The sequence below is a fragment of the Panthera leo genome, chromosome B2 (assembly GCF_018350215.1).
Source record: "Panthera leo isolate Ple1 chromosome B2, P.leo_Ple1_pat1.1, whole genome shotgun sequence".
Lineage (NCBI taxonomy): Eukaryota > Metazoa > Chordata > Mammalia > Carnivora > Felidae > Panthera > Panthera leo.
In genome coordinates this window covers 1,149,396-1,174,014 of record NC_056683.1, presented here as the reverse complement: position 1 = coordinate 1,174,014, position 24,619 = coordinate 1,149,396, and the positions used below count along the sequence as shown (strand labels likewise).

The window sequence follows — 24,619 nt, the reverse complement described above, 5'->3', positions numbered from 1 at the left end:
GCAATGCCTGGGTGCTGGCCCACCCTCAGGAATGTTTGTGAGACTGTGCTGCTGCCAATGTCCAGAGACTGCGGCTGGGTGCCAGCCTGCCCCAGAAAATGTTCACAGGATCGTGTAGTAGCAGTGCTTCAGAGATTATGGAAATTCACAACACACATCTGGTACCTGATATCCCCCTTAAGGATCTTGTTCCAGCACCAGCGAATGTGATTGTTCTCTGGGGTCCACTGGCACTGGGTGGCTGCATAGCCTCTACCTAATGTCCCCCAGCAGGGGAACCACCTCTACATGTGTGGTCCAAAGACCCCCCAGGCTGCACTCTGTTCCTGGGGATTCACCCTTCCCACCAGAGCACCACCAGGTATGGAGCTGCAGAGTTTCAGACTCTGTGCTCCACTGTTTATAGAGTCTTAATGGAATTTAAACCCTCTGCTTTCTCCTTTCTTCCTTTTTTGTTCAGTCCCTGCAGCTGTTTCCACTTTCCCACTTTCTCTCCAGCCGCTTTTGGTGGGGTGGTTGTGGGTGCTTTCCTGTACTCTTCCCCCATCTCCATCCTCTCTGTGCAAGCAAAAACAGCTCCCTGCCCTCTGTGGCTTCTCTCCCCAATTCACCTCTCTGCACCATGTACCTGCCGAGTTCTGTGGTTCAGGTAGTGCAGAGTGTTGTGTTAATGCTCACATCAGTTTTCTAGGTGTGCAAGATGGTTCAGTGTTGATCTGGCTGCATTTCAGGGATGAGAGATGGAAAAAACAAAAACAAAAACAAAAACTTCCATGCTGTTCTGCCATCTTGGCTCCTGTGTTTATTTATTTTTGAGAGAGAGAGAGAGAGACAGAGTGAGAGGGGGCGGGGAAGAAGGAGAGAGGGAGATACAGAATCTGAAGGGGGCTCCAGGCTCTGAGCTGTCACCCCAGAGCCTTATGCACAGCTCGAACCCATGAATTGTAAGATCATGACCTGAGCCGGCCAGACACTTAACCGACTGAGTCACCCATGCACCCCTCTCCCTCTATTCTGAATGACAGCCTTGCTTGATAAAGAATTCTTGGCTAAATATTTTTACCATTCAACACATTGAATGTTTACTGCTACTCCCTCTGGCCTGCCAAGTTGTATGGACAGGTCTGCTGTTAATGTTGTGTGCCTACACTTGTAGGTTAGGGACCTTTTGTGCTTAGCTGCTCTCAGAATTCTCTATGCTTGTATTTTGCAAGCTTTACTATGATGTGTCATGGTGTTGACCTGTTTTTGTTGATTTTGAGGGGATTTCTCTGTGCCTTTTGGGAGTTGAATGCCTGTTTCCTTCCTCAGGTCCACGAGTTCTCAGCTAAAATTTGTTGCATAAACCTTATGCCCCTTTTTCACATGATTCTTCTTCTGGGACTCCTCTGATACAGAAATTCTTTCCCTTGATGCATTCCTGAGTTCCCCAAGTCTCCATTCATGATCTTTCAGTTTCCTTTACCTCTCCTTCTCAGCATCCTTATTTTCCATAATTTTGTCTTCTATATAACTTATTCTCTCCTCTGCTTCTTCAGTCTTCAGTGTGACTGTATCTAGTTGGTTTTAAATATCAGTTATACCACTTTTTATTTCAGCCTGACTAGGTTTAAGTCTTTTATCTGTATAGAAAATGTTTCTCTGATGTCTCCTATGCTTGTTTCAAGCCTCACTAGTGTTCTTATGACTACTGTTCTAAATTGTTGTTCAGATATATTGCTTATATCTGTTTGAGAAAGTCCCCAGCTGTGTTTTCTTCTTGACTTTTCTTTTAGGGACAATTCCTCTGTGTTGACATTTTGTCTAGGTTTCTATCTTTCACTTGTTTTGAAAGGTTGTTATGTTTCCTGCACCTGAGAGTAATGCTATATTAAAAAGGTTAGTGTTAGAGTTATATATATATATATATCCTCTTCAGGACCTGACAGTGTAGGAAGTGTTTCTGGTGTATGCTGTGTGCACTCTTCTCTTGTGTTTTAGCTGCTCTTTGTCACCGGTCATTCCTCTGAAGAGGTCCTTCTTGATGGCAATGGGGAGTGTTTGGACCATTAACTAAGTGTGCTTTGATAGTTGGTTAAAATAACCTGAAAAAGAATTTTAAAAGCCTAATGCAGAAGAGAGGAAGGGAGAGAGAGAGAGAGAGGAAAAAGGAATAAAAAACCCAGACAATCAAAAAACTGTAAGCCTGATTCTCAAGGAAAAGAAAGAAAATAAAGGAAAAAATAACAAAAAGAAAAGGAAAAAAAGAAGTCTCTCCAGAAAAAAAAGAGAAAAGGAAAGGAAAAACAAACAAACAAACAAAAGCATTGAAACAAACAAACTATGAGCCTGATTTCAAAAGAAAAAAAGAAAGAAAAATAATGGAAGCCTGGTCCTATTTCTGTCATAATTGCAGGTGACGTTTTGATGCACTCTATTTTCTGTGCATATGCAGTGTTGTCTTTGCTGGTCTGGAAGAGAGGCCTGCTACACTGGTTCAGAGTCGTTCTTGTCCCAGTACAGAAGTGTTTATCAAGTGGCGGGGTGGGGTTAGCTGTAAGAGGGTCCTGCTTCCACTGCGGGCCACTGTGCTGTTCTAGAAAGTCTCACATGTTAGTGTTGGGGGGGGGGATGGTGCCTTCCACCTATTTCTCATCCCTGGACAGGGGATCTCATACCCCCCACTGTTCAGGAAGCCCTCACAGAATAGCAAGGGTAGTCAGCTTGCCCTGTGCCATGACTCTCCTGTATTTTCTTCTTTGGTACATGGCTGGGATTCAAAACTCAAAACCTTAAAAGACCAGGCACGACGTGAAACCACTCCCCTCCTCCTGGGTAGAACCTCTCCATGTTATGTTTGATGTCCTTTGTCCCAGAAAAACAGTGCCACTGCTGCGTGGTCCATGCACCTCGCAACTACCATGCTGCCTCCCTCCGACTGTGGAGATCCTTCTTCCACTCTGCAGATTGATTTCCTGGGTGTTCCTAGCGATCTGACCTCAATACATTTGTGTTTGAGGAATAATGAAAGTCAGGTCCCCCTAGTTCTCTGCCATCTGAACTCCTCCCAACCATAATGATTTTCTAACTAAAATGTTTTGCATTGGTTTCTTACCTTTGAGTCTGAGTATGGAGTCAGAGTCTATATTTCTGCCAGAAGTTACTCTGAAATCCACACACTTCCAGTATCCTTCATCTCTGAAGTGTGTTGGAGGAAAAACAAAAGTTGACATCTGTTCCTTTAGAAATACTTTGCTGTAGGGGCGCCTGGGTGGCTCAGTCGGTTGAGCACCGACTTCGGCTCAGGTCACGATCTCGCGGTCCGTGAGTTCGAGCCCCGCATCGGGCCCCTGTGCTGACAGCTCAGAGCCCGGAGCCTGTTTCAGATTCTGTGTCTCCCTCTCTCTGACCCTCCCCCATTCATGCTCTGTCTCTCTCTGTCTCAAAAATAAATAAACGTTAAAAAAAAAAAATTAAAAAAAAAAAAAAAGAAATACTTTGCTGTAATTAGATCATTTAATGCCATTCGTGTTTTCCCCACAAGTTCATAATATTGCATATAAAATCTTTAACATTGGCTAGCACCCAATAGATTGGCAAAGGCAAAAAATTATCGTACAAATCTGGAGACTGAGCATGAAGAATATTGGAGCTTGGTATAATCTTCTACAGCCCAGGTGGTTAGACATTCCTCAGATTTTGGTGACTGAGCTAATTCTGCTAGTACTGTATCACTGGTTAAATTGTCCCCCAATAAAGTAGGAAACACCCTATAAATATAGAAGTATTTAATAACATCAATATTTAAATGTAAATATTTATTATTTGAATAATATTTCATATATATTAAAGTGAACTGAAATTATACACACCAAACTCATGATAGTGGTTATATTTGGGTTAGGTGTCCAGTCAGAAAAAGGTAGTTAAAGTGTACATAGACTATTTGTGATATTTTATGTGTAAAAATGTTAGAAATAAATATGATAAAAGTAATAGTTGATGATTGTGAGTTGTAAGAATGTCAGTATTTTATTTTTAGTATTTTTAATATATAAAATAAAGAATAACAAAGAAATAATGTATAATTGTTAAAATATCAGTTTAAATTAAAATTCACTATAATGGTAGTAGGAGCAAACATGTATTGACAAATTATATATTAAGCCCTGTGGACAATGTTTATATGTTTTTGTTATTGAGTTCTTACGATAATCAAGACCTCTGAAACACAAAGATTATTTTCTGGTGCTCTTTTAAAATAGAGAAGGGAATACCTGATTGGTCTCTAAAAACTGCTATTTTTTTTCAGAGAGAGAGAGAGACAGAGTTTGAGCGGGGATGGGGAAGAGAGAGATGGAGGCACAGAATCCGAAGCAGGCTCCAGGCTCTGAGCTGTCAGCACAGAGCCCGACCTGGCTTGAACCCACGAACTGTGAAATCATAATCTGAGCTGAAGTCAGGTGCTTAACCAACTGAACCACCTGGGTGCCCTTAAAAATTGCTATTTTTTAAATGTAATCTTATGATATGATTTTCATACCAAGATTTTCTTTGGTACAAATGGAATATATTAGGGAGAAACAATGTAAAACGCAAAAGTGTTTATTAATTTATAAACTCATCATATAATGTTTGTATAGTCTTTATGTGTTACATTTAAAAATGTTTCATACTTCCTTTCCTTCCCCAACTTGGAATACTTCTAACAAGTTATCCCTCAGATTTGGCCCTTAGCATGATGAGGAATTGAGGAAGAAATTTCAGGTAATTCAGGGCAACCCATTCCTTTCCCTATCAACACACCTTAAAGCATGTTTGTCAGCGATGTTTGGTCCGTAGATTCATTGTTAGGTTAGTACAACAGTGTGATATAATGTGGAAGATATCCCCCAGAAACTGTTCTGACCAGAACAACTCTTGGAAGGGCATTAATTGCCTCTCTGGGATTTACCCTCCCAATGGCTCTTGTCAAGAGGATTATTTTATTTCCATAAAGGCTCCAGTTATTGTAGGAAAAGGGTCCATCCCTTGATACACTGTATGCTCTAATGAGGTCCTCCTTTCAACTAAAGCCAAATATTTTGGGCAAACACGGACTCTCTTTTGTAGCAGTGATAATCATAGTAATTTCCAGACTCTGTTCTCCTATGGTAATATAGAGGATTAGAATGTATGGTATGGGCATCCATCTATGTTGGCAATTTCAAGGAGATGAAAGCCAGAGGTCAGATAGGTCCACCAGGAAAGAGGGTGTAGATCATGAAGATAGATGAAGGGAATGTGGACAGACACAGGATGGACAAGTACTAATTAAGCACTAGGTAAGAGCATAAAAAAACTAAAATAAGAAAAAAAGTAAGGTGGCCAGTGATTTGCAGAAGCGAAACAACTCATGTCTTTTCCTCCATAGTGTCTTTTTTCAAAAAAAAAAAAAAAAAAGAATGGAGATATTTCATTCTACAGCCTACCAAAGCAACTAGTGATAAAGTCTTTACTTCTCTCCCTTCCAGTAGGAAGAAAATTAAACCATAGAGTTCCTACCTTTTCTCTAGTCATGTCTGGTATCCTTTCTTCCCTCATCTCCTTCCCCTTTCTAAGTTTTGTAGAATGCTAAGGACGAGCCTTGCAACAGACAGACACCTCACTGCTGCACTTTCAGCTAACGCACCAAGTTGTCCAGGTAACTGTGTAAAGAAGGAGAAAGTTATATCTGCATTAGAAGGAGCAATGGTATTTAGATCATATATCTTATGATGTATTATCTCCCATTCTAGGGGAGATAAAATTAGATTTAAAAAGAATCTAAATTAAAAAAGAATCTCAGGATTTTTTCTTCATCCCTCAAATGGCAGTGACTCTTATGTGAAGTGATCTTTGTGATTTACCGTCTGTTACTGTTGTTTGTTTCAGCCAAAGCAGATGTCTTCACCCAGTGGGCTGAGGCCACTCCTCTTTGGTGAGGTCTGACCCTCAGCCATGGAGAGGGAGCCCCCCTTCCAAGTTTCTTTTCTTGGATACTGTCCCTTGGTCCAAGTTACCCTTTACAGCTCTCTACATCTTTATAGTTACTCTCTCCCATGGTTTAGTAATTCTTTGAACTAAACTTCTGTTTACTCACAATGAATTTATTTTTAAGCAATGCACTTGTGCGATTATCCTGGATGGTTTCTGAGCTGCAGAAAGTGGCTTAGCTTCATGTAACAACTAGTTAATGATTAAGAGTGATGAGGTTGAGTCAATCCTACAGGCTTGGGGCAAACTGTTTCTAACTTTCCTGCTGAAACTCAATCAAGTAGCCACTGTAACATCTTTTTCAAGAGTTGTGTTTGTAGAAGGTGAGCAAGATGAGAGGGCAACCACAGATGTCTCTGCTGTGGTTTCCTTCTGTGGTTTCCTTCCTTCGCTGTAGTTTCTTAGGAACTGTGAGGGAGACCTGGCTGTGGAAGGTGGGGACAGATGCAGCAAAGCTGAATGAGGCAGAGCCCTGTCACAGTAACTGTAGGACAGTAGGTAGCATCAATCTCTCCCATGACAGATTCAAAACCCACAAGAGATAAAGAATCACTTAACAGGTATAACTATTTATTAAAATGCTTAAAAATTTTTTTAACAAAAAAGAAACGAAAGACTCACTAGGCACGGTATATTAAATGATAAATAGCCATTCAGGAGTTTCAATAAATATTCGGCATTCTTCTTGAAGTTGGAGAATAAAAATATATGTGGAAATTATAAATTATACTCAGAATTCAAATATTATCTCAGTTCTCAGCCTGGAAAGAAAGAAATCACGTGAACACCTTCATCAGGCCTGTGATAGACACAGATTCAGCTTTACACCCTATGATCAGGTTACTTTCTATTTCTCCCCATACTCACACTCTTCCTCCTTTGGTCTCTCAACGAATTAGTATCTTCCTTTTCCTAAAATTTCTTTTCAAACTCAGTCCTTTCACACGTCCTCTGGGAAGCATTCTATCATTTTCTTCCCAGCCCATGTCACAGATATGTTCATCAAAACTAAGATTTCTGGGGTGCCTGGGTGGCTCAGTTGGTTAAGCGTCTGAGTTAGGCTCAGGTCATGATCTTGTGGTTTGTGAGTTTGAACCCCACATCAGGCTGTGTGCTGACAGCCCAGAGCCTGGAACCAGCTTTAGATTCTGTGTCTCCCTCTCTCTCTCTTCCCCACCCCTGCTTGTGATCTCTTTCTGTCTCTCAAAATATGAATAAACATTAAAAAATTAAAAAAAAACCACTAAGGTTTCCAGCAGTGTTCATACCATGAGTATCTGTAAGTTGCTGTGTGTCCATCTGTCTTTTTTGTATTTCAATTTATATCCTAGTTTTCAGTTTAGAAACATGCTCTGAGTGCAACTAAACCATCAGAAGAGAACGGTCTTCCTACAAGAATATTTAACTAAAGCTCCAGATTTTTATCCTGTGTACAGTAGCCCCCTTATCTGAGGTAACACTTTCTGTAGTTTCAGTGACCGTGTGATCAACCATGGCTTACAGAAGCATATGATCCTCCTGAGGCTTCATCAGAAGGTCAGTGGCAGTCCAACATTAGGTCATATGCCTGGGTCATTCTTGTCACTTCATCTGATCAGGTGGGTATTTCGTTATCTTACAGAATCACAAGGAGAAGAAGAGTGAGTACAATCAGATATTTGGGAGAGATACCACAGTCCTATAACTCACTATAATATATTGTTATAATTGTTCTATTTATTACTGTTGTTAATTTCTTACTGCGCCTAAATTCGTAAGTTAAACTTTATAATAGGCATGTGTTTATAAGAAAACTATAGTATATATAGGGTTTGGTACTAACCTTGGTTTCAGGCATCCACTGGGGGTCTTGGAACCCAGTGAATAAGGCAGGGCTGCAGAAAACATTTTGAAATCAGTAATAAATTTGATATTGTTCATCATGACTTTTTGCCCAAGAGATATTATTGAGATTACAATTATTCTTGTTTTTAAATAATCTAATTAATGGAAAAAAGCCTGAATGTGTTGAAAAGAAAACTCAAGCTATTAATCAAGAAGAGATGATTTGTTCCATGGAAATTTTCTTCTGTAGTTATGTGAGGAAGTTTCCAATTACTGTTTATCCAGATATCACCCTGGGATAAATGAGAATTTGATAGTTCAGAAGCTATGTTTCTATAACATGGCAAATAGCTGGATAAAATATAAAGTGGAAAATGTTTTATTTCATATTTGTGAAATTTTTTATTCTGGTGGAAATTCAAATTTACAGACAAGTGGCAAAAGTGGTACAAAGAACCACCATTAACCATTTACAGATCCAGCAGTAGTTTATATTGTGCCTAGAAAGATGTCTTCTATCCCGCTACAGATGGACCTTCCTAGCTACCTAACTACCTACCTGTCTATCATCATCTCTTTTTCTGGCCATTGGAGACTAAGCAAGAGACATCATGTCCCTTTATCCTTTAGCTTGATGTTTATTTCCTAAGAACAGGGACTTTATTTTACATAACACAGCAGAGTTGACAAAACAGAAAATGTAATATGAATACAATATTATTATCTAATTTGTAGTGGATAATCATATTTTTCCAATACTCTCAAATATGCTATTATTAGCTATGTTTTCCCAGTCCAGCCTCCCACTTAGATAACGTGTCTCTTTGGTCTCTTTTAGTCTGGACCAGTTCCTCAACCTTTATTTGTCTTCATTTAACAGAATATTTTTTAAGAGTACAGGACAGCTATTTTGTCCAGCTTGTGCCAATTTGAGTTTCTCTCATGTGTCTTCATTGCTGGAATCAGGCTGTGGTTTTTTGGCAGGAATGTCACTGAGTGACATTATGTCCTGCTCAGAGTATCATGTCACTAGGTGCACAATGTTGGTTTGTCTCAACACTGGTGTTGTTAATATTGACTAATCTTGTTTATGGTGATGCCCATCCACCACATTTTTCTCTTGTGAAGTTTACTCTTCTTCATTTTGTAATTAATAGGTAATTAGTGGGGAGGTATTTTAGAGCATGTAAATATCCTGGTTCTCATCATATTTCATTCACTAGTTTTTAGCATATATTTACCTTTTTAAACTCTACCATTCTTTCTATACATATTATTAGAATCCTACTGACAGGAATAACTTTTACTTTTCCACTAATAATTTATATGTATATATATATATATATATATATATATATATATATATATATATATAAATATATATAATTAATTTACATTTATATGTATATATTTACATCACTATGAACTTGTGGATTCTTACTTCTCTCAGTTCATTAGTATAGTTTCTTTTAATGCCCAACTGTCACAGAGTTGAACAGTGGTAGTCCTTTTAAACTGGCTTCTGTTTCTTTTTCATGTGTCCCTGTGATTCTTGGAGCATTTTCTTACAATTTTGGGAAGTATGTGATTCTTTCCTTAGGTAACAAAAAATGAATGATGAAGGGGAGAAATGAAAGTTATGAAGGCTACCTTATTCTACTGGGTTTTTCACATTGGCCTCATCTGGAAGTAGTTCTCTTTGTGCTTATCTTGATGTTCTACTTGACGACATTGATAGGCAACCTGTTTATCATTGTCTTGTCATGCCTGGATGCCCGTCTCCACACTCCCATGTACTTCTTCCTCTCAAACCTCTCTTTTCTGGATCTCTGCTACACCACCAGCTCCATCCCTCAGTTGCTCGTCAATCTCTGGGGCCCAGAAAAGACCATCTCTTATGCCGGTTGCATGACTCAACTTTACTTTGCCCTCGCACTGGGAACCACAGAGTGTGTCCTCCTGGTGGTCATGTCCTATGACCGTTATGCAGCTGTCTGTAGACCCCTGCATTACACCGTGATCATGAACCCTCGTTTCTGTCACCTGTTGGCTGTGGCTTCCTGGGTCAGTGGCTTTACCAACTCAGCACTTCATTCCTCCTTTACCTTCTGGGTCCCCCTCTGTGGACATCGCCAAGTGGACCATTTCTTCTGTGAAGTTCCAACACTGCTGCGATTATCGTGTGTTGATACCCATGCTAATGAGCTGACCCTTCTGGCCACAAGCTCCATTTTTGTTCTGATACCACTCATCCTGATCCTCAGCTCATATGGTGCCATTGCTCGGGCTGTGCTGAGGATGCAGTCATCAACCGGACTTCAGAGAGTCTTTGGAACGTGTGGATCCCATCTTATGGTTGTGTCCCTCTTTTTCATTCCAATCATGTGCATATATCTGCAGCCAACATCAGGAAGTTCTCAGGATCATGGCAAGTTCATTGCCCTCTTTTATACTGTTGTCACACCTAGCCTCAACCCTCTAATCTACACTCTCAGAAACAAAGATGTAAGAGGGGCAGTAAGGAGACTAGTGGGATGGTAGAGACCACCGCCTTCATGACCTTCATAGGACAGCAAGGCGCCTCCTCAACAAGGACTAGTCTGCATCCATCTATCATCTACTCTCCCATTTACTCACTCTGTCAGCACCAGTGGAGTGTGTGTCTCTCAGGACCACAGAGCTCTGACTCACAGATATGAATTAAACAGTCTGGCTAAATACCAATCACTCTCTCATGGAAGAAACAGCCAAGTAAAACCAAGATCAAACATATTTTTCAGTGGCACAATAAATAAAACAAAGGTATCTCATTCTTAACTGAAAATCAAGAAATGAAATTCCTATATAAAAGTGATATACTTTTTTTTTTCTAACCTGGACTATTGTCTTTTAATTTCTTGCTTTAAAGGCAGCATTTGCCATAAAATTTGTTTCTATTTTTGGTTTAACTAAAGACATACTGAAATACCTTAAATATTTTCTACAATACTGTTATTCTTTTTTGAATTAATATAGAGAAGAATATTGGTCTGTATTCTTTAATACCCTATAGCAACAGTAAGAAAATAAGTTTTATGAATTATAGCAAGAAAGTCTCTGAAGTAATGAAGTCAACATAAGCATATTGTGTTTCTTTCTCGAGGCAGTGGGAAGTGTATAGGAGGTGGAAATCACTTAAAGAGCTGTGGGATATAGCCTGTAAGGTAAGGGTCATTATAGGCCAGGGATCATTAGGAGAGGCGCTTGGGGCACATGGTTAGCCTGAGGAGCAATAAGAAATATCTGAGGCAGACAGACTTCTAGGCTCTGGAAATGACTGCATGAATCCAATGGGTATTTGAAAGAATTATCTGAAAATATAGTAGAAAAATTTTGTGAGAAAAGATTATGGAACCCTGAGTAACATATCTATAAACATACAGATAATATAACAACCCCAAATATTGCAAAACTATGAAGTAATTGGAGCTATCACACATTGTTTATGGAATATAAAATCATTCAATCATTTTGAAAAAAAAATCTTATGGAAAATGTTTGTTTTCTTTTTAAGCTTGATCTAATTTGAATGTTTGAGATTAGAAAGTACATAATGAAAATCAACTTATATATTTTCCATACAAAGAAATGTATTTTTTATAAATGTAGTAGTTTTGTTACCTGTATTATTGCCAACCATCTTCTTATGAAATAAGTGTGCTGTGTACATAACACTAAACTGGCAGCTGTATTATTCAGCTAGAGCAGATGAAGGGCAATTCACTGTAAAGTAAAATCTTGAAATCTGAGTTTTGTATGGTAAACCAAATCTTATTTGTAGCTTTTGAGGCCTTTAGTTTAGATGTGATGATTCAAACCCTATTTCCGAAATTATTAAGATGAAAAATACGTCCCCAAACTTTCCCTCCATTTCCTGTGTGGCTGAAACTACACTGATTATGTTGACTTTCTCTTCTCCTTTGTATATCTGTGATACTTCCTTTATGACCAACTAGGTATAAAGAACAATATGGTGTATATTCAGTTGTCCTTACCTACTGTCCAAGAAATGAAGAACCAAGAATTATGCATACAAATGAACTTTTAGTGAGTAACTGGGACCATATAGAGTGAACAAGAAACATAGCTTGTTTCTTCAAATCATCTTGCATTATGGAAATCTTACTATTTAGGATGCCTCACGTAGTACTGTATTCTCTCACTGTCTAACTTAAAAATATTTTTTTAATGTTTATTTTTGAGGGAGAGAGAGCGAGAGAGAGGGAGTGAGAGAGAGAGAATGAGCAGGGGAAGGGCAGAGAGAGAGGGAGACACAGAATCCGAAGCAGATTCCAGGTTTTATGCTGTCATCTGAGAGCGCAACATAGGGCTGGAACTCGTGAACAGCAAGTTCATGACCTGAGCCAAAGTTAGACACTTAACTGAGTGGGCCACCCCTCTCACTATCTAACTTAAAAAAAAGTTTAAATTTCCCATTCTCCTTTTTTCTTGTTCTGCTATAGAACATATATTCTTCTACATGTGTTGGCTTGTTTTCAGAATGCTATATGTGATGTTGATTCCTAGCCACATTAATGTGATACTGTATTTAATTTATAATCTAAAACAAAGATCAGTTACCAAAATTATGCCAACAATTAACATAGACATTTTGTTTTGTACCTTTCAAACCACTTACATGAACCTAATGCAGTTTGATCACAGGCAGGGTGAGGGTGGTAGGTATAAGCTTTTTCTCTCTTTGTACATGAAGAAACTACAGGAAGAAAATACATGACTTGACTAAGCGTAACTTGCATCTGACAAGCGAAGAATAATGACAATAGATTTTTAGCCCTGGAGGTGCCTTTTAGGGTCACCACCATCCAAGATAGACTAGAAGCCCTGGGATCGTCCTATTGCCAACTCTAAACTTCAAACTAACTTTTGGAAAATTGGCATTTACCCAGCATACATGGATTTGGGCCACAGGTAACCTTTCTGAAGAACCAGTGATGGATCTGGCCTTCTACCGGCTGCCGTTGGTGGCCAAATCCACTGACGTGCCAGCTGCTGTTTGGTCCCAGGAAATCTCTCCCCCTCAGCCAGACAGGTGTCTCCCAGTCTTTTCCTGCTTCATCTTATACTTCCTCCTGTGCAGAATACACCCTGTACACATGCCTAATTATGTCTCTGTTGTGCCTCAGCAGTACAGGATTACTAGCACAGGCACGCCATCCAGGTCATCACAGAAACTAGCTCTGGCTTATAGCAGGTGCATTCATTCTCGGTTCTTCTGTTGGCTTCGGGGTCATGTCTGCTGTATGTTTGACAAATATGGTTATGTCATGACAACATCAAGTGATTTCAAAAATAATACAAATTTCAAATTCACATTCGTCCTGTTCTTATTATAGTTTTACAACCACAACAACAATAAGAACAACTTACATAAAAGATAAATAGCATGTACACTTACCGTAGACCTTCACTGGATTCCACAAATGTTAACACTTTACCCTGGGTGTGTTATAATTTTCTGTCTATAGTAATGTAATGTTAATATGCACTTTAAATATTTCTCTGAAACATATGGAGAATAGTACACATATTTACCCCTAAGTGCTCATGGGAGTATTTCCTGAAGAAAAGATCTAACCCAGGATTACAAGTTGGATTTAGGTACTACATCTCTTATTGTGCTATAATCTGGAAACATTTTTTAGTCTTTCTTTGTCTTTAATGGACCTAACATTTTTGAAGAATATAGACCATTTAGTATAATTATCTTTCAGTTTAAGTTTTATTTATGCATGATTACATTCAATTTATTCATTTATTGGCATGAATACCATAGAAGTGATATTGTGATATTAGTGATATTGGTGCCTGCCAGGATTATTTTAAAGTTTTTATTTAAATTCCAGTAGGTTAATATACAGTGTAATATTAGTTTCAGGTGTACAATACAATGAGTCAAAACTTCTATACAACACCCAATGGTCATCACAACAAGTGCCCTCCTTATCCCCATCACTTATTTAACCCATCCCCCTGCCCATCTCTCCTCTGGTAACCATCTGTTTGTTCTCTATTGTTAGGAGGCTGTGTTTTATTTTTTTGGGTTTTTTTTGGGGGGTTGTTTCCCTCTTTCTCTCTCTCTCTCTCTCTTTTTTCCTTTGCTCATTTGGCTTTGTTTCTTAAATTCCATGTACGAGTGAAATCATATGTTATTTGTCTTTCTCTGACTATCTTATTTCATTTAGCATAACACTATCTAGCTCCATGTATATCATTGCAAATGACAAGATTTCATTGTGTTTGATGGCTAAATAATATTTCATTATTTATAGCATATATATAATATATATATACATTATGTGTACATGGAATATTCCATTATATAGTGTGTGTATATATATAGTCACACACGACTGTGTGTATATATATATATATATATATATATATATATGTACACGCACACTACCTTTTTTCTTTTTTCTTTTCATTTTTTTTAAATTTTAATTTTTTTTCTTAAAATTTACATCCAAATTAGTTAGCATATAGTACACTACCTCTTTTTTATCCATTCATGTATTGATAGACACTTGGGCTGTCTGTTACAAGGTTATTATGTTTCTTTTGGTAATTTATAAATGCCTTGTGAGATACATTAAAATTAGGTAGAATTCTATTTTCACCTAATTTTACCTACCAGTTTTATAATCAACCATCCCTTATTAATTCCACCCAGAAACAATTGTTACCACAGTTGTTGCCAAAGTTGGTTTTCAGAGTTTCATCATTCTGTGTATATATATTTGGTGGTGTGATAGGCTGAATAATGTCTCCTTATTCTCTTTTGACAAGGTGTCCACATCCTAATCTCTAGGATCTTTGATTATATATTACTTACATGGCAAAAGTAAGTACTTTTACAGATGCAAATAAATGAAAGATCTTCAGATGGGAAGATTATCCTGCATTGTCTAGGTGGGCGAATCTAATCACAAGGTTCCTTATAAGAGGGAGTCAGGATGTCAGAGATGAGAGGACATATTTATTACACTGCTGGCTTTAAATGGTGGAAAGAGCCAACAACTGAGGTGTGTAGGTGGCCTCTAGAAGTTGGAGAAGGCAAAGACAGGACTGAAGTGAATAATATCAGAAATGAAAGAAAAATAAGATATGGAGGTTCCTCAGCTAATTAAAAATAGCACCTCTATATGATCCAATTCAGGGCAAATATCCAAAGAAAGTAAATCAATATCTTGAGGAGATAATCAGCACTCCTATGTTCATGGCAGCTTTGTTCATTGTAGGTAAGACATGGAAATAACATGTGTCTATCAATACATGAATGGATAGAAAGATGCAATATATATATAATATATATAATATATATAACCATATATATTTTATATGTGTATATTTATATATTATATACACAAAAATTATAAATAACTATACCTAAATTACATATACAACTTATATATAATCATATATATTACATATGTAAATATATGTGTATACATTACATACATTATATGAAATGGAATATTCAGGTACAAAAAGAAAGAAATTCTGTCATTTGTGACAACATGGAAAAGCCTAGAGGACATTATGCTAAGTATTATTAAACAGAGAAAAACAAATACTGTGTGATGCCACTCATATGTGGAATCTAAAAATCACAGTAGAATTTGTATAAACAGACAGTAGTATGGTAGTTATCAGGGCCTAGGGCTGGATGGCAGGAACGGGGAGATGCTGGTCAAAGCATACAAGAGTTCAGCTATAAAACGAATAACCTCTTGGTATCAAATGTACTGCAAGGTGGCTAGAGCTAATAACATGTTGCATGCTTGAAATTTGCCAAGACAGTAAACCTTAAGCATTCTCACCACAGGCACCCCCCAACACACACACTCACACACACAAGGTAAGTAGACGATGTACACATATGTCAAATCATCCCATTGCACACTTTAAATATATACAATTTTGTTAATTACATATTTACATCTCAAGCTGAAAAACATGTTTTTTTTCTTTTAAAAATTTTATTTAAATTCTAGTTAGTTAACATGCAGTAGAATGTTGGTTTCAGGAGTAGAATTCAGGGATTCATCAATTTCATACAACACTCAGTGCTCATCCCAACAGGTGCCCTCCTGATACCCATCACCCATCTAGCCCTTTCCCCCATCCCACCTCCCTCCATCAGCCCTCAGTTGAATCTCTGTATTTAAGAGTCTCTCATGGTTTGTTTCCCTCTCTCCTCTCCTCTCCTCTCCACCCCCTTCCCATGTGTTCATATGTTTTGTTTCTTAATTCCACATATGAGTGAAATCATATCATGTGTTAAAAAAGATGAATTCTCTATTTTAACTTTCAGGTTAATAGTATAAAAACATAATCTGATCATTTAAGGAGGTCATATAAAATAATAGCCATTAGGAGAATAGACAATAATATACAATAATTTATATTTGATATTCATTGTTAATGCAAAACCAAAGGGGTAGGATAGAAGGTATGTATTTTATACAGGTATGGCCATTTTGGAGTAGGATCATACAAAAATAATAGTCTATAAAGTACTATTTTTAATAACTGAACAGTTGACTTAATCTAAGTCATGGAATCAAAATGTAAGTTTGGGCAAAGAATTTTCCAAAAACTGTCATTAGCATGTTCAGTTTTTAGATCTGTTTACCAGATATTATAATAGTTCAGTAGTAACTACATGTTAAGAAGTTAGATATCCATCTAATATGTTCAAAGGAGTGTCTCTGACATTAGGACATATGACAACCCTTTGTCAAATATCTTAAAAGGAATGCATCTCATACACAAAAATAAACTCAAAATAGATGAAAGATCTCAATGTAAGACAGGAAGCCATCAAAATCCTTGAGGAGAAAGCAGGCAAAAACCTCTTTGATCTTGCCCGCAGCAAATTCTTACTGAACATGTCTCCAGAGGCAAGGGAAACCAAAGCAAAAATGAACTACTGGGACCTCATCAAAATAAAAAGCTCCTGCACAGCAAAGGAAACAATCAGCAAAACTAAGAGGCAACCGACAGAATGGGAGAAGATATTTGGAAATGACATATCAGATAAAGGGTTAGTATCCAAAATCTATAAAGACCTTATCAAACTCAATACCCAAAGAACAAAGAATCCAGTGAAGAAATGGGCAAAAACATGAATAGACGCTTCTCCAAGGAAGACATCCAGATGGCCAACTGACACATAAAAAAATGCTCAACATCACTCATCATCAGGGAAATACAAATCAAAACCACAAGGAGATACCACCTTACACCTGTCAGAAGGGCTAACATTAACAACTCAGGCAGCAACGGATGCCTGAAGCGAGCATGCGGAGAAAGAGGATCTCTTTTGCATTGTTGGTAGCAATGAAAGCTTGTGCAGCCACTCTGGAAAATAGTATGGAGGTTCCTCAAAAAACTAAAAATAGAACTACCCTACGACCCAGCAATTTCACTATTAGGCATTTATCCACGGGATATAGGTGTGCTGTTTCAAAGGGACACATGCACCCCCATGTTTATAGCAGCACTATCAACAATAGCCAAAGTATGGAAAGAGCCCAAATGTCCCTCGATGGATGAATGGACAAAGAAAATGTGGTGTATATATACAATGGAGTATTACTTGGCAATCAAAAAGAATGAAATCTTGCCATTTGCAACTATGTGCATGGAACTGGAGGGTATTAGGCTAAGCGAAATTAGTCAGAGAAAGACAAAAATCATATGACTTAATTTATATGAGGACTTTAAGAGACAAATCAGATGAACATAAGGGAAGGGAAACAAAAATAATATAAAAACAGGGAGGGGGACAAAATGGAAGAGACTCATAAATATGGAGAACAAACTGAGGGTTACTGGAGGGGTTGTGGGAAGGGGGATGGGCTAAATGGGTAAGGGGCATTAAAGAATCTACTCCTGAAATCATTGTTTCACTATATGCTAACTAATTTGGATGTAAAATTTAAAAGATAAATAAAATAAAGGAATGCATCTCAGTTTTCTCCTACGGCTGTATAAAATCTATTTCAAATGAGATGTTTAGGAAGTACTTTGTATACTGCCAATTATTTAAGAATTTAATGACTTTTTTGGATATGTGTCTCAAATAGAAAAGCAAAGCACCTGGCCACTCCACAACATTCACTGATTTTATTTTATTTTTTAATTTATTGTTTTTATTTTTTATTGAGTTATTGACAACTAAGTTGTGGAAGTATAAGATGTACATTTTTTTCATTTGATGTGTTTATACATTACCATATGATTACCATTATAATGTTAGCTAACATCTTTATAATGTCACATAATTATAATTTCTTTTTTGTGGTGAGAACAATTAATATCTAGTCTCTTGGAAGTTTTGAAGTTTATCATATAGTATTGTTGACTAAAGTTTCTATGCTGTGAATTAGATAATTTCTAGGCTGTCTAGGACTTCCATATCTAGTAGTTGCAAGTTTAAAACCTTAAACAGCATCTTCCCAGTTCTCCCACCCCTTAGCCCCTGAAAACCAGCATTCTACTCTTATGAATTTGAATTTCAAGATTAAGCATATAAGTATTTGTCTTTCTATGCCTGACATTTCACTTAGAATAATCCCCTCGAGGTGTATCCATGTTGTTGCAAATGACACAATTTCTTTCTTTTTCATAGATGAATTCTTTCTTTCTTTCTTTCTTTCTTTCTTTTCTTTTCTTTTATTTTATTTTTTCCTTTTTCTTTCTTTTTTCCTTTTTTTCTTTCCTTCTTTCTTTCATCTGCCATATATTTATTATCTGTATTGAATATATATTTATATACACATATATACATATGCACACACATATATGTGTGTATACATATAAATATATACATCACATTTTTAACCATTCATCTGTTGACAGACACTTAGGTTGTTTTGATATCTTGGCTATTGTGAATAATGCCACAAAAAACATGAAAATGCAGATACCCCTTTGAGATCCTGTTGTCATGTCCTTTAGGATATGTAATCAGAAGTGATATTTCTGGATAAAATAGTATTTTTATTTTTAATTTTTTGAGGAACCTCCTAACTCTATGTTTTCCATAGTATATGAACCAATTTACATTCCCATCCAGAGCACACAAGGGCTCCCTTTTCTCCACATCTCACCAACAGTTGTTATCTCTTGTGTCCTTGATGATAACCATCCCAACAGGTGTGTGGTGATGTCTCATTTTGGTTTCGGTACACATTTCCCTGATGATGAGTGATGTTGAGGATCAACATCATGAATAAATCTTCTTGAATGTGGTGAATAATTCTTTTAATATACAGTTGGATTTGATTTGTTGGTATCTTGTTGAGAAATTTGCATCCATGTTCATCAGGGATATTGGCCAGTAGTTCTCATTTTTAGTGGGGTCTTTGTCTGGTTTGAGAATCAATGTCATGCTGGCCTCATAGAATGAGTTTTCCTTCCATTTCTATATTTTGGATCAATTTCAGAAGAATATGTATGATTTCTTATTTAACTGTCTGGTAGAATTCCCCTGGGAAGCCATCCTGCCCTGAACTCTTGTTTGTTAGGGTATTTTTTATTACTGATTTGATTTCATTACTGGTTATGAGTCTGTTCAAATTTTCTATTTCTTCCTGTTTCAGTTTTGGTAGGTTATATGTTTCTGGAGTTTATCCATTTCTTCCAGGATGCCCCATTTATTGACATATACTTGCTCATAATATTCTCTTTTAATAATCTGTATATCTGTTGTATTGGTTGTGATCTTTCCTCTCTCATTCATTATTTTATTTATGTGCATCCTTTCACTTTTACTTTTAATTGGTCTTGCAGGGACTTATCAATAAAAGATTAGAGCGTAAATAAATGATATAAAAATTAAAAAGAAAACAATAGAACAGATCCACAAAATGGTTACAGGATGGAGTTCATTATTAATAGAACTTCTTTGTTCTCTCACTGACTCAGAAGACACACACTTATGACCTTTAAAAGGAACATTAAGAAATTCATCTGTATGATTTGTCCTTATTTTATTTATTTTAAGATTTAACGATAAATTTCTTAATTAAAAAATGCAACACTGCACACCTGTTTGTTAAACAAGAGTCACAGTGTATTTTTCAAGAACAATCGTGTCTTCATAATGGAGGTTGATACACTTAGGAGTCTCGTGGTTGTACTAAAGGGTCAGGTGCCCCACGTGGAATGCACAGTGTAGCCATGCTGCCAACTGAGACATGGCCTAATGTGGCAGAGAACAATGAACTGCGTCTCAGGTGATGCCGTAACAGAAAGTCCACTGATGAGTGGTTGCCATGGAATTTTATGATCATTTGTTTGAACGAATGAGTTTATATTTTTGTTTATATTATTACATATTTTATTACTTAATACAGTCAGTATTTTGGTATGTACCAACCAGAGTGGAACTATTTTTAATGCACTTTCACAAATCATGCACTTAATGGTGCATATAGCCAAGTATCATTGTTGCCTAACATCGTTATATTGAGTTATCAGAAACATGACGTGTTCTGCAAGAAGATCTCACATGAGATTTGGGGAAATAGAAGACAAGAATGAGTTACTAGAGAAAACCCTATAAACCTTCTGTAACTGTTAAATAATTTCAGCTGTCACTTGGATGCAAAAATGCCCCTGACTAGGTTGCCTAATGCCTCCTTTACATCCTTATTCCTCAAGGTGTAGATAAAAGGGTTCAGCGCAGGGGTCACTACTCCATAGAAGAGCGCCATGAATTTGGGCTGGTCTCTTGAGATGGAGGAGGGGGGCTGAAGGTACATGCTAATGCCTGGACCATAAAGCAAGAAAACTACAATGAGATGGGAAGAACATGTTCCAAAGGCCTTTTTCCTTCCCTCAGAAGACTTAATTTTAAATACGGCATGTCCAATGCAAGCATAGGAAGCAAGAATTAAGCCTAGCGGGACAGCTAACATAAAAATACACACCACAGAGAGTGTGAGCTCATTAGCAGCCTTTTCTCCACAGGCAGCCTTTATCAGAGCAGGAATCTCACACAGCAAGTGGTCCAATTTATTGAGTCCACACAGTGGTAACTGCAAGGTAGCAGTGGCCTCTGAGACAGCATACGTGATTCCAGCCAACCACACAGTGGATGCCAGCAGGATACAGATGCGTGGGTTCATGATGAGGGTGTAGTGTAGAGGCTTGCAGATAGCCAGGTAGCGATCAAAAGACATAATAGCCAGAAGCAGACATTCTGTGCCCCCCATTGTGTGGAAGAAATAAAGCTGAGCTGCACACCCCACATAGCTGATCGTCTTCTTGGTGCTTCCCAGGTTAAACAGCATCTGAGGGACGATGCTTGTGGTGTAGCACATGTCCAGGAAGGAGAGGTTGGTGAGGAAGAAATACATGGGGCTGTGCAGACGGGCATCTAACCTGGACACCAGAATGATGGCTGTGTTTCCTACCATGGCCATGGGGTATGTTATAAGAAGAATAGCAAATAGAGGAAGCTCCAGCCAAGGACGATCTGCAAAGCCTAGTAGAACAAACTCTTTAGGATGGATGTTATTCATTGTGCCGCCATCTTCACCTTATTTTACCTACAGCAGAAAAGTGGCAGAAAAGGTTGGAAGCGTTACGAGAACTGCATCCACTATCCACTCACAGAAGATGGGTCATAGTCGCTTGTGAGGGAAGCAATAAACAGGATCTGGCACCAGTGACTTACTTTCCCTCACTACAGAATAGAGGTGATGTCTTTAGACAAGTAACCTGACCATTCTGAAACTGAATGTAGAGCAAGGATGACGATAACTATCCCCTTGTGTCACAGGGAGAGTTAAAAGCAAAGTGGGAGCATCTTGTATTTGGGAAACTCCAAATCAGGTTTTTCACACTTGGCTTGCTTGCATAAAAATCATCGGAGGGGGTCGTTAAAATGTAGTTCATTGGTTTCTGTCACTGAGTGTCTGATAGAGTGGATGTGGCATGGACCTAGAAGACACCAATGCAAGGGATTACTGAAATGTTATGAGCGGTGAAGGTCTTGAGGTCACTGATGCCCAAGAAGGAGAAGAAATGCCAGAGCACTAATACTCACCATGACAGTCTTGTTCACACTCAACCAGTGTTGAATAGTTATATCATCCCTATGGGGAGTAGGAAGGTAGGTTTTAAACAAGTCTATCTTAGTATTTTGGAAATAAGTAATAAGAAATGTCAGCTTCCTGAAGTATGCACTGAGAGAGATGAGCTATGACATCTGTTTCCCATGCTAAAGAATTAATTTTCAGATGTATATTTTCTTGCATAAGTACTTCATTCAAACTGAGCACTTGTTTTTTAAATTAAATTTTAGTTTATTTATCTAGTAGTTATTTTCTTTATCAAGTGGGCTTATCATTCTGTTTTTATACTAATCTGGATGGTTATTAGTGATCCACTTGATTGCATGTAGCTACCAATACAACCCTTAACTCAGAGAACTGGTTTCAAGAGAAAAGTCTATATTCCAATTCAGTCAGGACCAGAGGCTTGCACATATCCACAAATTATGTTATATATTATTTTCCTTTTTAAGATAAGAGGCACATTGTAACAGCAAAATTAAGTGGCTGAATAAAGCAGTATTTTGGTAAGATTAACTAGGTAATGAATTTATTTAAGTATACTATTCTTTAGTTGTTAACTGTTCCACGGTATCTAGAATCTTCTGTAGGATAAGATAGATCATGATTATGGTTATGAGGTATTCCACTGACAAATTTTAGGTTATCTCACCAGTGAGTTAGTGGTTTAAGGGTAACATCACCATCTATGGTTACAAAGTACGGTTTTCGTATTCTGTATTTCATTAAATCCTCCAAGCCATCCTGCGAGGTGTCACACAAAACTCACAGCTTGAGAGTTTGTTTGGAGGTGCCAGCAGGGAGCACAGATACTCATATACCCTTGACAGAAGAACGGTCCTCCTCTATGGGGGGAAGGCCATCCTCTTTGACCAAGCGCACAGCTCCAGGAGGGATACACATGGAGTGGCATGGGAGGTGGGGGGACACCTGTCCACCCAGCAAGATCAGTCGTATCAACCCTGGCGATAGATGGGGTGACAGATGTTGCAGCCAGGACTCCCTGCACGTGTTGTGAGGAGCATGGAGTGTTGTATAGAAGTGATGAATCACTATAATGCACACATGAAACAAATATTACACCCTGTGTTAGCTATACTGGAATTTAAATAAAAACTTAAAAAACAAATCATGGCTAAGATGTGAATGTTGTCCTTTGATTACAAACTATCCCTAGGTCAGAAGTGCACAGATAACAAAATAATTCAAACTAATCCTTAGTAAGACCTGTTTACTGAAAACTTCAGTAAGCATTTTGCATCCATGAAATCATTTAGTACTCCTTCCCAGACCTTATGAGAAAGGAAATTTTAGTATCCAGATTTTAGAATGGTGTTAATCATTCATTTAGGATACCATTAATCATTCAATGAAAGATTGTTGCGAATAACTAGGGAGGTTCTAAAGATCAAAAATCAATCAATTCCTTAAATGATGTAGTGTGATAATGAAACTATGATTTCAGAGATTCAAGATTCCAAAGAAAGCATTGGTAGTCTAGAGATGTTTCCTGAAAGGTGTTTCTCCTACACCTTATTTGACCTTGACATTTTTCAAGATGTGGCATGAGTGCATTGTGTTAGGGACACATGTTGGCCAAAGTTGTTTTTCAGGTGAAAATCCTATGTTTTAGATGGGATACGACATAAAAGCATGGTATGAATTAATTTGGTTGTTAAATATTTTAAAATTGTGATCCACCCACATTCTTAAATAATTGCACATTAAGATCCTTATGGTGTTCTCATGGCCCCCCTTTTAGATGTTTCTGTCATGGAATACTGTTCAGTTTTTTAAGGAGTAATTTCAGGCTTGAGCCTCCGTGAATTCTACCATAGTTAATTCTATCTAACCTTAAGGAATCAAGTATGCTTACAACAATTTTATTAAATTCATATTATTTGTAATTTTGTTCACTTTACTCATCACAGAGGCTAGTTTTGTTTGTGATGGTGACCAGCCCACGGCCTCCTTTATTTCCTTAGATAATTCCCTAGGGATACCTCGTCAGTGTCCTAATCGCTGAAATTCACTCTTGATTGAACTTTACAATTTTACTTTGATTTATAATCTTCTCCATGTCATTCTCATGGTACTTAATTATTGTTAGTTCTCGGATCCATGACTTTTGGAGCTTCTCACTTCCATTGATTTTTAATCACCTGTTTTACTGCATAGAGGTCTATTTATCCATGGATGCTTAAAGTCACATTAAGAAAGTGCCAGACTTCATTCCTTTTGACATCTCCTTTGCATATTCAATCACATTTTCATCCATTTTTGTTTTATTCATACATCATCTTCATCACACATTGTTGGTGTGAGACCCTGAGAAGGACTGATTACCAAGAGAAATCTACTTGCATTCTAGAGCCATGAAATGAGGTATTTCCAAAGTCTAGAAAACGTTTCCTGAATGAAATGCTTTCTTTTTACTTATGTATATTAGGTACTGTGATGTACATACATTTCCATCCTCCCTAAGAATGGGCAATTTAAAACAAGGTTTTTTTTTTTACTCACCTTATTTTGGTAAATATCACTTGGTAAAAAGGAATTTTGGAAGAATACATGAATCTCAAACTTTCAGAGAAGGACAGAGAAACAGATGAATATATAAGAATTGGCTTCAGAAATATTTGTTTTTC

General features: G+C 37.5%; 2 protein-coding genes across 2 annotated transcripts; one reads left to right on the top strand and one right to left on the bottom strand.

Annotated features, from left to right (window-relative positions):
• The first annotated feature begins 9,428 nt into the window (after positions 1-9,428).
• Positions 9,429-10,359, top strand: LOC122218915 (olfactory receptor 2J3-like). The gene is given in 2 exon segments (XM_042937222.1): positions 9,429-9,445; positions 9,447-10,359. Coding segments are annotated over 2 exon segments (930 nt in total).
• A 10,127-nt stretch (positions 10,360-20,486) lies between these two features.
• Positions 20,487-21,416, bottom strand: LOC122218916 (olfactory receptor 2B6-like). Its single transcript, XM_042937223.1, has one exon. It carries the CDS (start codon positions 21,414-21,416, stop codon positions 20,487-20,489), a length of 930 nt encoding a protein of 309 aa, XP_042793157.1.
• Between the last annotated feature and the right edge of the window lie 3,203 nt (positions 21,417-24,619).